This window comes from Labrus mixtus, chromosome 21, assembly GCF_963584025.1.
Source record: "Labrus mixtus chromosome 21, fLabMix1.1, whole genome shotgun sequence".
Taxonomy (NCBI): Eukaryota; Metazoa; Chordata; class Actinopteri; order Labriformes; family Labridae; genus Labrus; species Labrus mixtus.
Genome location: NC_083632.1, coordinates 21,447,335 through 21,461,929, shown reverse-complemented (window position 1 = coordinate 21,461,929; position 14,595 = coordinate 21,447,335). Strand labels below are relative to the sequence as shown.

The window sequence follows — 14,595 nt, the reverse complement described above, 5'->3', positions numbered from 1 at the left end:
TCTATCTTACTGAGAAGAGTATTTCTGACAGAGACTTGATTTTATCAGTTTTATTTGTTGTACAATCTGTAATTCACAGTCCTGACAAAGCAAGAGGGCATATTGACAAATTGGATAAAGGGTTTGGATGCCAATTATATATATATTTCATAGTTCTTTACGGTAATTTTCTCTGTTACTGAATATGTTAAAAATCATCTATCATTTCAAAACTTAAAACATTAAACTAGAATATCTAAATTAGCCCTCAAATTACATCTTTGAATCTTTTCCTACTTTAGCAGCAGAATGATCACAACAAATCCCCACCTTGTAACAATCTTACACAGTGTATGTCTAGAACTTGATCTACTAAAATGATATGATTTTGTTTGGGAAAAGGAGTCAGATGTCAGATGAAAATAATGGCTAGTACTAGTACTACATCTAAAACTACTTGCAGGTTGTCCTTAGCTTTTACTCGATGTGGATCTTTAACACAAAAAAAAGACATTTCTTACACTTGGTCAAATTACTTCTTAATTTATTTAAAGTAAGTGCAGTCCTTAATAAACTACAATACTTTTGAAATGATGACATCTTATTTTAAAACTATCTCTGATCATCAATGAACCTGGAGTTGCTGTTCTGTGCGTGTTGTTTAAATTAACTTCAGACATTGTCATGACGTGTTCATTAAAAAAAATGCATGAACAAACTGCTGAAAGAAATCGAATGCAAGAGTAAACAAAATCCTACAAATATGTACAAAGAAAAAATGACAGAAAATAAAGTACATGTACAGTAAAAATCTGGATTTACACTTAATTACAAGAGAAAATTACAATTCTTATAGGTTAAATAAAAAAAACTTGGTGAGAAAGCTTCTTTTTTTTTCTTATATTACAATGCAATTATTGCATTACGCTGATGCTGTCATTGTACCCTGCAACACTGACAGTTTTTAGTGTGCCGAAACAGTCTGTGTGTCTGTTGCATCAGTCCAAGAAGAAGATGTTGTTGAACTGCGTCGCACAAAGCCTCTTAACCTCCTCTGCAGCGGGGAAAAGACAAAAGGGCATAAAGGGTGAGGCACAGATTAGGAATGGAGACATAAACATGGAGCATCTATTTTGGCCATAAGGACACAGTTTTTCTCATACCCAGGGGGTGGAGACTCACCATTAACTTCAATCAGATTTGCGTTTTTCTGATTCAAGATCACATACAGTTCTCTCTGGTCTGACTTCTTACCGACTACCCAGTAGTCTGTCATAGCTTTAACGATGATTTCTTCATCTTCATCCACCCTGGGAGACAGATAGAGTGTAGTTAGCACCATCAAATAAGGGTAGTTATCACATTTACAGCATGTTTCTCACTGTATTTGTGGGCCACTCTTATTCAGCATTATGTATTTACCAACATGTACATCAACACGACATAGAAAAAGCCCTGACATTTTCATATTTCTGAACGTTTTCATCAAAAAATGACCGTCAGGCTGTTAAGTTACTGTATACAAAACACAACGTTTAAAGGGATACTTCACCGGTTGAAACATGAATCTTTATTGAAATTGGGTCATATATGTAGTAGAAATGTGTAATACATTTTGAAGTTGGTGCCTTCCCCTTCATCCATATCAGTTTGAAGTTGAAAAATACTTTCCGCCATTGTCGGTTCTTCTCAGCTTGTTAGCATAGCTACCAAGCAAGATGGCGGACGTTGCTTTTAGATTCTGGGAGTGAGGTCCCACCCACTCATCTTCACTGGGTCCCACCCCCTATGGGCGGCTTGAAAACATGAGGAACTAGCGATGTCGTTTCACCCCCTCTAACCAGAGCATCCACCGATGATGCAAAATGACGATTTTTGCATCACTGGAAGCTCCTTTTCATTCAAGAAATACAGAGCTTTCCCGTCTCAGGGGAAAATGAGGGCAGGATGCACGACCATTCAAAAATACTACCAGGTTTCTAATGATACAAAGCTTAATGCAAATGGGTGAAGTATCCCTTTAACATTGAAAACACCCAAGTATCTTATGCCAGAAATAGCACTGTGGGTTTGCTTTGAGCTGAGGGCAGCATCTGCACATAAAGAGGAACTGATCTCGCTCCTGGAACAAATGCTCTATGTGTGGATGCCACAGCCACAGCATGCCCTGCAGACTGAAAACAGGGCTGTCACATGACGACTACAGTCTCATGACTGTTTGAATAGATAAGTGAGTTTACAAGATAGTCGGGGCATCACATCACTAATGAAAATGACACAACTGTGCTCAAATCATGTGAGAAAGGTTGAGGCTTCTTAGTTCAGCATATTTTCACTCTCCACTCCACTGTGCTGATTCGTGGTCAGTCACTGTGAAAACTTGTGAATAAATGTCTGGAGGCATGTGGTGAAGATAGATACAGCTACAGATTTAGAAAGCCTGCGTTCTCTGCGGCACCTGGCAAAGTCGCAGTTGATGTCTCCCAGGATCTTCATGAGGTCGGGATGGACGGAGGTGAGGCAGACGCTGGCGGTCTTCCTCATGTGGATGGTGCTCTTCTCCGCCAGGTTCATGTGGTTGAAGTAGATGAACTTAAACTGGGGCTCCTTTTCCGGCCTGAGGGGACAGAAAATGATCAATGCATTTGTTAATAAATGTAAATAAATGACACTCCTAGGTAAGGGGAATCATACAAGGAGTAATTACCACAGCTAACCTGACAACAGTGCTGTAATTGCTAGAAGAGTGTGTATGCATGCTGACTTCTATCTTTGCTGTTAATTTACAGTCCCAGAAGACCAAATCAGAGCAAATACATCAATGTGAGCTGAGGATTTTGGGACGTTATTATTTATTCAGAGGATTCTTCCGTAGCGTGATTAAAAAGGAGCCCATCACATTATCTGGGCCGGGGGAGTCCAGTCTTGGATTACAGGCGAGGACGTCTCCGTAGCTAATGGCCAGGGTTTCGGGGACAGCAGACCAGGATGCCAGTCTGAGGCCTTTACAGCTACCCTGCTTGGGTTACATCTAAGTAGTGTGCCCCAATGATATCACATGGTGCCAGAGTGTCATCTATCACTGCCAGCCAGGCCAAGCTGCATACAAAAGGATTGTCTGCAAACTGATGACCAACAATAACAGAGATACTGTCACAGCTCTTTATGCTGCAGCAGCTCCCATTCTTCATCAGAATGCAACTAACGATTTTTTATTTACTATGGATAAATCTCTGGATTATTACCTCAATCCACAGATTGATCATTTGGATTTAAAAACAATGCCCATCACAGTTTCAGAACCCTCATAGTGATGTCATGAAATTGCTTATTTTCTAACCAAGTATCTGACTTAATGTCAACATAAAAACATTTTTAGCGAATAAAACCAATAAAACAAGAACATTCGTCCAATAAAGAGGCTCCATTTGGGGATATTTGGCACATTTTACATGAAAAATAATTGATTTAAGAAGTACCTATATATATAATAACTTTTCTGTCTGTTGAGTATCCTTACTGTAATGAAAATATTAAACTACACAGTTTTTTCTGCATGATTGATAATAAATGTAATAATAAGTTGAAGCAATAATAAGACAGTGAGACAAGAGACATGTAGAGAGAGAGGGAACACAAGAACAGAGATGTATCAATGTGGTGAGTTTCAGTGTGCAGCATGATTTACACTACAAGGTCATGCACATGTCTCCTCTCATTCTTAATGTGCAATTTTAAAATCTCAGCTTTTGTCATCAGCTCAACACTGTTAAGCCATTTAAACAAAATGAGCACAACAAGTATCAAGACATCAAGAACTGTGTGCACAATCTGAGCCTCAGTAATCACACGGTGTGTGTCAGTGAGTTGTCATTTAAGGGATGTGGTGGATTTTCTGACCCTGATATCCTGCGGTTAATGGTGAACTGTTCACATATGTCAGATGCCAGCAGAGTGAGCTGAGGGCCCACCAAGCCGTCTAACTGCTCACAGAAGTCCCTCGTCAGCTCCACAGAGGCTGCAAGAAGAGGACAGGAGAGTCCTATTTTAGATGTATACAAACTGTGAAATTGAAACATATCAAGAAGAATAGAAAAAAATAGTGAAAATGGAAGTTCCCTTCATCTGTTGTGGTGGTCGGTACTTACCATCGATCATAAAACAGGCTGCTGCACTCATTGCCTGTAAGAGAGCAGATCAAAGCCGTTTAAATGTGGACTCGGGTCACACAGGTTAGAAATGACGTGATGGTAAACATTTTGGGAGCGGCTTCATCATTTTAAAAATTTAGCTCTTTGATCCCTAAAGTCTATATCATTTTATTGAGCGGTGGAAAATGACATCTTTAATCAGCTGTTCAAACACAAATCCTGCACTCACAGTTCATAAAAAAAACTGTTCCTCTTTTAAAACATGAAACACATTGTCCTAGAAAGGACTGATTACTTGTGTACACTTTCCTGAACTAGCAGATCACTTTTTTTTTTTTTACCTTATAAACAATCAGATGCAGCTCCTCATAGCCATCCTCTGTGCTCACAAAGATTTTTGGAAATCGGAACTTGGCTTCTGGATCTTTGAGATTGGTCGGTCCTGTTAAAAACCTGGAAAAAGAAGTGCAGGGTTTATATTTAAAGTATGGCTGTGAAAGTCAGTATTTCTTTTTCTGAGGCAACCATTACAGAACAGGGTTCAAAACAAAAAAAAGAGCTGTAATGCCTACAGTGCTGTATAAAAAGAGGAGCCTGAAGAACAAAGGAACACACATTTTTAAAGTCTGCCCAAATAGTTTTGTTTGAGGAGAGTCCACGAGTGATAATAACCAAGAGTTTATCATCTTGTGATTGAATCATTTAATATAAATAATTAATCAGGAAGTCCTTTGAGATCAAAAACCATGACACAACATCACATCAAAATAAATCATATCAAGAAAAGACAGATAATAGAAGGAGGAGAACTGAGCATGTAAAAAACAGACGAGGAAAAACAAAGTTTCTGAATAGCAACTGCACTCTTGTGTTACATATTTTATCAGAGCTTTGACCTCTCTGAGGTTGATAACATCGTTAAGCTGAAGTCCCAAAAAATGGAAAAGCTGCTCTCCCGAATTCGGAGCAAATCCTGGGTACCTGGTAAAGCAGCCATCTAGTGGAGCGGAAATCCTAACAGCTGTTTGTGAGTGGTAAGAGATTACACAGATGTCAAAGGAGTTTACCCAGTTTGGCTTTGGAAATTTAAAAAAAATACAAATGCATAATAAAGGGCACGGAAAATTAGCTGGACAGAAAATGTCCTGATAAACTGAATCCAGGCAATAAACTGTGTCAAAGAAGAAGCAGCATGCTTGTGAGTAATGTAGCCATCATCTTTAATACTAGGGAATGTAGCCTGTTTAAGTCTTTGATGAACTGCTTCGAAAAGGCAGAGCCGATGTACGTAGTGAAAAACAGTCTGCCAGTTTGTTCACTTGGTTCTTAGTTTGCATCTCAAAAGAAAGCCTGTTATTCATTCAAATGCTGAGGTTCTTGAAGCTTGATTCCCTTTCAATTGAAATACCCGGTTAAGTGGGAATGGCAGCATTATCTGAAATGCAAGGTGTAAAGAGTTTGTTCTTCTCAGAGTTAGGAAACATCTTTGGACCATATTAACAGCTAGTCCCAATACTGATACCTGTGTATCGCTATAAACCTCCGATTTAGCATAATGAGGTAAATGTATCAGTAATCAACAGGTTTCAGGCAAACGACCATGTGCCAAAGACAACAAAACACATTAATAATCTGTATGATTTTAATCCTGCTGGTGCCTGAGGGACACTTGGTAGAACTAGAAGTTATAGCTAAATCTAGGTAGAGAACTCTTTTAACAGGAAGGACAGAGTGGTATGAAACACCTCTACATATCACTAGGCATGCATCTACTGAAGGGGAGTCTGGAGAAGATACAACTAAATATACCACTGTATCATCTGCATAAAGATGCACTTTCTCTGTATCTCTGTAACTCATCTAAAGCCAGACAGATTTTATTTAAAGTACTTTTTTCAGAGTTTACTGGACATTCTAAAATCTCAGAGAGGGAGGGGGTCTTGTAGCACGGAAGTACTCGGTATATTTGAAAGTGAATGTGGATATTGTGAAGTTTCCTGTTTAGATGATGGCCATGGGAAGTCCCCATTGTCTTTGGGATGGTATTTAGCCACATCAGTAGCTAGGATCTTCTGTCTACTAATTCAACAGCTGCTGGTGGCAGATTGCCAGGTAATAGTTTACAGATATTTCTGGCTCCCAGAGGATAAACTGTGCTGTGTTTGGAGTTCTCCTGAATTTTCCTTAAACACCATCAGCATTTTAAACTTTTAGTAGATAGACCAAACCTAATCAAGCTGTTAGCATGCTAATGCTAAAAAAAAACAAAAAAAAAACAAGCCTTCAAATGGCCCAGAGAGTATTCACTACTCTTCCCTTCATGACTGATCCAAAGGATGGGCCCCGTGCTCAACAAAGACTTCACTGTTGTGCCCGTTAAACACTGGATTCCAAGGATGCCATTTACCATTAAGTGAAACCATTTGCACTGAGAGGCATTCGTGTGTGCTCCTCTAGTGTAGCTTCAACAGCAGGACCTCGAAGAGCATCTGTAGCCTCTCCTATTTTAATTTAACCATGTTGGTATTTTATTGGTCTGTTTGCATTATGTATATATTTCAACTCTATGTCCACCTAAAGCTGTAGTGCTGTTTCCTGTCCCATGACCGGAGGCCACAGGCGTCAGACTGTGATTTCTGTACCTCTTCAGAAACTCTTGACATGAAGCAGCATGCAGACACAGGTTTTGTCAGTCAGCAAACACTGGAGCAAACTGTCTCTTGTTACATATGTATGTAAATATGAGGCTAAAGTGATACTCTACCTCCTGCTCTCTTACTAACATGCTTAAATGTTATCCAAGAGAGTGCACTATTTTTTGACAGCAAGTAAATATTTATGTGAGCATGTCGAAACCAAATGATGCATGCAAATGTAAACATTCATGTGTACTCTGCTGTCACAGGTTAAATGCCTACTTCTAAACTGACACTGCATAAAGAGATATGTTTCATCCTTCTCTGCAGAAGAAGAAGGTACACAGATACTCGAGGTTAGAGACTTACCTCCCATAGTGCAACAGATTCCCTGCGACCTCTGGCCTTAGAGGAGAGTCTCTGCCAGCCAACTAAGGAAAGACAAGGGTTGAAGGCTCAGAGTAATATTCAGTCATCTTGTTGGTTCTGTTTAAATCGTTAATTTAAAACACATTCTTATATTGTTTGATATCAGGGAAAGATTTGGGATGTCACACTATTGGTTTTTACGTGGTTATGTCATTGGAAAAATGCTGTGCTGTTGTTTTCTAGATAGCAGTTATTCTATTCTACATAATCATCCCGTCCTCATTTTATTCCCCACACTTTTTTTACATTCTACTATCTCTCCTGCACTCCCACTTCCTCACCTCTGGTTCAGAGTGTCTGGGAAACAATGAAGTGGTCAGGTACTTGTACAGGATCCTCATGTCATCTTGTTCCAGTCCGCTCCTGCAAGACCCAACCAATACGTAAGAATAACACCATCACACCTTCAAAAACTTCATGCCACACCTTATTCAAACTGCAAAAACAAACATGTGGATGCGTGCAGCATTTTCAGTGTGCTGTCAACAAATGAGTAATGCTCAATGAGCTGGATGTTAAAATGGCATCGCATAGTGGTGGTGATTACTGTTGAGCTGTGGCCGTAAAAGGTACCGTGATGAATAGTGTGCACAATGCAGGCACTTAATTTGGACATTAATTAAAAGCTCTCCAGATCAAACAGCTCTGGAGTAATTTCATTAGCAATCATTTAATCCCTCAGTGTGTACACAGCCAGCCAAGTGGCAGGTGACATGTCAGGAAGCACATTAACTGCAAAGAGGATTACAGGTTGTGTTTGAAGCCACCTCTGTTTGCCTAGCATGCCTTGCTGAGTGTGTACATGTCAGTGCTGGGATTTTACACTTGTAGAAAAAAAAACCATGTGGGGTTGTATAAGGTTGTTGCAGACAACAAGAGTGTATGATACCACAAAACAATCGAAATCCACAAGTGGATTTCAGAGACAAGCACATGGATTTAAGTGATAAGTGTGTGTACCAGATGAGCTGGTCATTGTAGAGAAAGGCTGTGTATTTGATCAGACTGAGGCTCTCCTCCACTCTGTTGACGAAGGACTGGATCTTCAGGTAGGTCATCTTGTCCAGTGGGAAGAAGCTGATTCCTCCAAACACGTCCAGCAAGTCGCAGGACTGCAAGTGCAGAGTCTGCAGATACTGTAGAGCCCAGAGTGAGGCCACACAGACACACAGAGGCAGAGAAACACCAGAGAGACACATGAGAAGGGAAGGTGAAAGAGTTTTAGTTGAACAGCTCAGTGCTTTGTTACAGTGCAATAAAGTCAAGAGGGATAACAAACTTTGACTGATGCTCTGCTCTGCGTCATCCTAAAGGAAGCACTGACATTGAACCTCTGACAGGCACAACAAACCCCTCTCTGTTTCAATCTGTCTAAGGGTTACTTACCGGAGAGGGAATCCTGTGTCAACTTCTGGAGGGTTTTTCCTCATTAGGAATTCATTTCTTGTACTTTTACTACTGATCAGTTTACGTAGTGTCATTCTAGGACATGAGGCAAGTTACCAGCTACAATTCGGTCGATGCCAGGTCAAAATATGTTACACATGTAATGAAAACAGATGATATGATTTCATGTTCAGATTTGGACAGTTTTTTTTTACCCTGTAGAAGAACTTTTCAAGTTTCTGAATGAGCAGCTCAACTCCGCCGACTTCCATCGCTCTGCCAAATGTGCCGTTGAAGAGCTGCAATACAAAGAAAACGAATAAATCAATAAATAAAGGTACTCATGTATGAAGTCAAAAGAGCTCAAAAGAGAACATGCAAAAAAAAAGAAAGAAAAAGAATAGAAATGCAGAAATCAAAATTGGGGTAAATAATAGAGCCCGATCGATTAATCGGCCAGCCGATAATATCGGCCGATATTTGCATAAATAAACACAAGAAATTATTTAAAAACAGAACATTAAAATGACAATAAAAATTCAATATGGAAGAAAATACAGATTCAATTTTGATTTTTTTTTAACCTATTCACAATTTTTTTTCGTAATATTCTGACGTTCACTTCCTAATTATATTTATTTATTTATTACATTTAGGGCTTTTATTAACAAAATAATGAATTAAACTCCAAATGCATTATAAATAAAGGTGACATAAAGAACAGTGTCCAATGAATCCATGCATATGATACCAAACATACCTTGTACATACTGTAGCATTGTCTAACCACCGCACCATAAACTGTGTCCTACAGATTAGAGAGGGCACAGTGAGTACAACTTTAAACTCAAGGAAACAAATGTTGGCGAGTATCTGTCAACACTCACAAGTATTTCCTCTTCCTGATATTCTATTGTCGGAGGTTTGCCGTCTTTGTTTGGTTTCTCGATCATTGGGTTTCGAACCACCTGAGGAATGAAGTTTGAAATTCAAAGCGCAGATAGAGACGGGTTAGAGAGCTGATATTGCAGTTTTACAAAAAAAGAGTCAATGATGAACAAGTGTTGTACATATAAGCCTTGGAAATACCATGACTATCCAGAAGCTGTCCTCGGGCTCGAAGAAGAACTGTCGGTTCTTCTGTGTGTGCAGAGATTTCGCTGGTTTTGTTGGGCAGAATGTCCTGGAGGATGGAAGATGTGACCATGAAAACAAAGGAAAGACACTGAAATATCTTGTGTCTCTTTATACATCTGATATGTGTCATTGTGTATCTTGTGAGTCATTATCTTCTCCTGAGGTTCTCATGGAATTGATGCTTTTTGATTCGTTTGCAAAGCCAGTCAAACCAACCAATTAGGTTGAAGTGTTTTTAGAACTGCAGACCTACAATATTTTACATATGTCAGAACGAGTCTTAATGATTAATAGCTATAACATGTTTTGGAATGATTCAGTCCAGTGTATAGGTCAGGGTTCAAACGCTTCTCGTCTACTCTTCAGTTTTGACTCCAGCCTGACATTTTCCACCAACTTCTCTCTGAAACAAACCCACCTCCGACCACAAGCATCCAGAGAAAGAACTGTTCTTAGGAAGACTTCATAAAAATTTTTAAAAAAGTATTTCAGCAGAAATAGGAAGCGTTCTGTAATGCAGTCAAACACTAACAAAAACAAAGTGAACCATGACGTTTCAGAGGCCAAACAACGGAACAATTCCAAAATGATTTTTACCTTTTAGTAATTTCCTTATATACTGGTAATATTAGAGCCAAGGTTTTTATGAGAATTATACTTGGATTTTTGAAAAGTTTAAATCCAAGACGGCTAAACAAACACTCCACCAAGTGAAACACTTCAGAGGATTTTCAGGTCCAAACTCTTTACCTGGTGAACTGTACAATGGCTTCACAAAGGCCAACATTTCGGATCTTCTCGTTCTTCTCTACATCACTAGGGTGGTAAAATAAAATCTTCTTCTCTTCCTAAAATAAAACACATCCCGTATTAGCAATGCAAGTGAAACATAAATAGGAAAGGAAATGTATTTCGCTTTTGAATTTGCACAATGAACCTCACCTCTCCTTCCCGGGGTCCAAATGAAGGGTTATAAATGAAAAAATTGAGCAGAGATGGTGTGAACTGTTTGTCTTGCATTCCTGAGGCCATTCTGGGACTGTCAGAAAAAAAGATTAAACAATTAAAAGATGACAAACTTACATTAACATCTGCCTTGCATTATAACAAAAAAAATCATGCTTTACCTAATCATCAGCATTAGTAAAATTTGTTTCTGGATTACTTCGCTTGAAAGGCAGTTTGGTTAGCATGCCGTGTGCCTGCAGAATGAAAACAAGTAAGATCACACTATGAAGTAAGACAAGTGAAATAATAATAATAACCAATCATGTCTAACCGAGGGGTCCCAACATTCTGAGTAAGGTTGGTGTATCAGGGAAAAGTTTAAAGCACTGAATGCAGTATGTCATCCAACAGTGACCTGATTGAGTGGATCATATACTACTAATGACATGACAACAAACCGGTTTACATGTACAATAACATTCAAATTCATTCATCAATTCAAGTGACATTTTAAAACGGGTTCACACCATTACAGCTGATAGGAGCAGATACTGGAGATGCACCGATTGTGAAAGTCAGGGAAGAGACTGATGTTGAAAGTTTAGTCCATTAACCAATGGCTGAATGTAAGACCAATATTTTTCTTTCATGATTTCTTTGTGTCTGTTTCTAACTAGGTATGAGATTTGATGCATTCACATTTTTGCTAGTCGTCCCTCCTCTTGAAATGTCACAGGAATATGACTTATAAACTGCATATGACGGAGCTCTCTCAGAGACGGTGTCAAGACTCTCACACTGCCAACGTTTTCTTTCATGTGTGACCATCAAAACTAAACAGTTTATCTAACACGTGATCCTTCTGAAATGCATTTTGTCTTAATCACTAGTCAGGTTTACCAGCTTCAGCTTGCCAGCATTAGATTGATGCAACACAACAGATACACATGGGTATGTGACATTGGTGCATGCCACATCATTTGCCGCTGTCTGTCAACATGGCCGATATTGGTGCATCCCTAGCAGATACCCTAAGCTGAAATATTGAAATTGGCACAAAGCTTATTCACTGAGTAGTCGTAAAGACATTTAATAATCAGTCCAACCAAAACATCTATCAGCCAGTATTGTTCAATAATGGATTGGCATTGGAATATATGCTCTTACATAGAAGCAAATATGATTTTTATTACAGAACATTTAATCCAGAAAATAATGCTCGGATGATTCTAAAATTGTGTCATCACATCACGCAGTCTAGCAGAGGGGGATGCATGCATGACAATAAGTTGACAATTTGTTGTTATTTACATTCTGTGTACATCTACATGTTATCTGTGCAGAAGTTGGAGCAAAAGCCACACATTATAAATCTGTGTTTATTCCTGCTAAAATGTCTCTACTATACCCTCTAACTGTTTTGGCCATCTCTTTAAAAATCAGTGTCAGCCTTCAAAATCATATATTGGTCAGGCTTAGAAATAAACAAAAGTTCAATGCACCGAAAGAACTTCACTTACAGGTGACTTCATTGAAAAGATGTGAAACATAGCATACTAAGATATAGAGAAGGGTTGAGGCAAAACAATTCACCTGCACAACTGAAAAACACCAATGCAGACTCTCAGCTGTGAACTTTCCTGTTTTTACTTCCTTCCTGCTTTATCTGGTCTCATGCACTACATCACTTGATTCTACCCATTTTATATCAGTATTCATACAGTTCTGGTTACTTATTCCTGATGTTTCTTATCCATCATTGCACTACGGTCACTTTATTTATTTCAGTATTTACCTTTACAGTTATATTGTTTATATTAGTTCTGTTGTTCCATTATTCACCGTGCACCTTATTAACTTATCATTTAGTATTTGCCTACTTGCACATAGCTCTGTATATATATATTTATTTCTCGTTTACTGCACACAGCTCTGTTTACATCTTTTAGTCTGATCACTGTCCACTTATATCTACTCTTTTAGATTTAGTATTTTAAGTTAAGTCTAAGCTTTAAGTTGTATTTAAATTGACACTTTATATTTAGGTTAAAATGTTTCGTCTACCTGCGCTGTTGTTAATTTACTGCTCTGTGTGTCTTTGAATTGCCCCCCGGGGACAAATAAAGTTTTTTGAATTTGAATTGAAAGTAGCAAGAAAGTCGAATCTGGCTAGTTTCTACAAAGATATTCAACATAAAACACTGCTATAATCCTTATCAAGGTGGGATGTATTATTTCAGCAGCGTTGCATTGGATTGCATTAACTTCAGTGAGGTGTATCTATCTGTTCACTTTGTGCATTTTAATAGTACGCTGAGAAATTCTTTGGGGGGAAGGATTATTTATAAACGCAGTTGTCTGTAACCTTTTAATACTTTAATGGCACAATTTACTAGAAGCTAAGAGTACCTAAACAAATGCTTCTTATGAGCTTTTCCATGTTTTGCATGAAAGGTCTAAATCTTAACTAAATCTATCAGTCATATCAGATTCAACAGAAACAAATACGTGTTTATTTTTTTTACTTCAGAAAGTTACAGACTTGAACTGTGTTTTGCTGCAGCAGAGTTTGTTTACATGTTGTTTACATGTTGTTTACATGTTGTTTGTGACAGATTGTGTGTGTTGTTGTGATTCAGTTAATTTAACAACGTAGCTTTAAGCCGGTGAAGTCTCTGTGAGCGGAAACAGCTTTAAACAGAAGCTGTTTTTGTAAATAAAGACTTAACAGATTAAACACAAGGTGACGTGTGTGGCTCTGTATTAACGAGTGAAACTACTTTAAATGAACTGTTAACAAACCAGCAAACAGCCGCTGTCTAGTTTAGCTAGCCGGGCTATGCTAGCAGAGTTGTGTTTGAGATCCAGGCGGAGAAAAGAGAAACATGAGAGCAACACGACGGTAACACTCACCTTACAGAGCAGAAACACAACTCGTCCAGGAGCCTGTGGTTGTAGAGAGCATAAATGATAATTTAAAATGAGGAAATGAAATCAATGATATGAAGAGATGCCGCATTATACTTCACATTCTTAACTTCCTGCTTTTGACAGCGCGGTGTCACAAGATCTTCGGTTCGGGTAAAATTGATTTCGAGCAAAAGGAAGGTTCCTATACCATACATAAAACATGAATCATGAACTGTTAAGAAATACTAACGACACGTTCTTTAAATGTGCAATTTGTGGGTTCATACAATCATATTTGGGCTAAATGGTACTTGGCATTGTGTAATTGACTTTTTTGCATAGAGGTTAATATTTCTCACAGCATAACATGAGAATAGTCATTCTTATATGATTAAAAACTAATAAGATAAGATAAGATAATCCTTTATTTATCCCACAACGGGGAAATTTACAGTGTTACAGCAGCAAAGAGCGAAGATTGCAAACAAAAAGTGAACACAGTACAATTTAAATAAAAAAAGAAAAATTAAGTACAAAAAATAGATAGATACTAAAAATAGATTTAAAAAAATAAAAAAAATAGATCAGCTGAGCTGCAGTTTTGACAAAAAGTAGTCAGAATATTCCGTGTAACACAGACTATGGAAGGCTCGGTTCAGTTTTCACTATAACCTCAAATAATTATTGGGATGAACACTCCTAGTTTTTCATTCATGTCCTTTTATCTTTCTCAGCTTTCTAAGCTAATATATATAAACCTGATTAAAGTTTTACTACATTAAAATACCCTGACATTTGAACTTTATGTTGATGATCTTTGAATAATACACTTTATAGCCGACCTTCAACAACAGTTACCAACATTTGTGAGCAACCATTTTTCGCCATCATCTTCTTCATCTATGTTGTGCTATTGCTGGAGTGACATTATTATGCTTGTTTTGAAAAACTTAATATGAAATTATGAAGTAGAAAATCATAGTAAAAGTGTTCTCATTTTAAAGCTTAAGCTTAAATCA

The 14,595-nt window shown here is 38.1% G+C and overlaps 1 protein-coding gene across 1 annotated transcript; it reads right to left on the bottom strand.

Annotated features, from left to right (window-relative positions):
• Positions 1-35: 35 nt before the first annotated feature.
• On the bottom strand, positions 36-13,737 carry ccz1 (CCZ1 homolog, vacuolar protein trafficking and biogenesis associated). The gene is made up of 17 exons (XM_061028074.1): positions 13,580-13,737; positions 10,846-10,920; positions 10,661-10,757; positions 10,469-10,566; positions 9,671-9,764; positions 9,469-9,549; positions 9,342-9,389; positions 8,797-8,880; positions 8,156-8,331; positions 7,477-7,558; positions 7,136-7,197; positions 4,472-4,583; positions 4,128-4,161; positions 3,880-3,997; positions 2,438-2,596; positions 1,162-1,289; positions 36-1,033 (listed from the first exon to the last, which is right to left on the bottom strand). The coding sequence occupies exons 2-17, from the start codon at positions 10,857-10,859 to the stop codon at positions 978-980; spliced, it is 1,443 nt and encodes a 480-aa protein (XP_060884057.1). The 5' UTR covers positions 10,860-10,920; positions 13,580-13,737; the 3' UTR covers positions 36-977.
• Between the last annotated feature and the right edge of the window lie 858 nt (positions 13,738-14,595).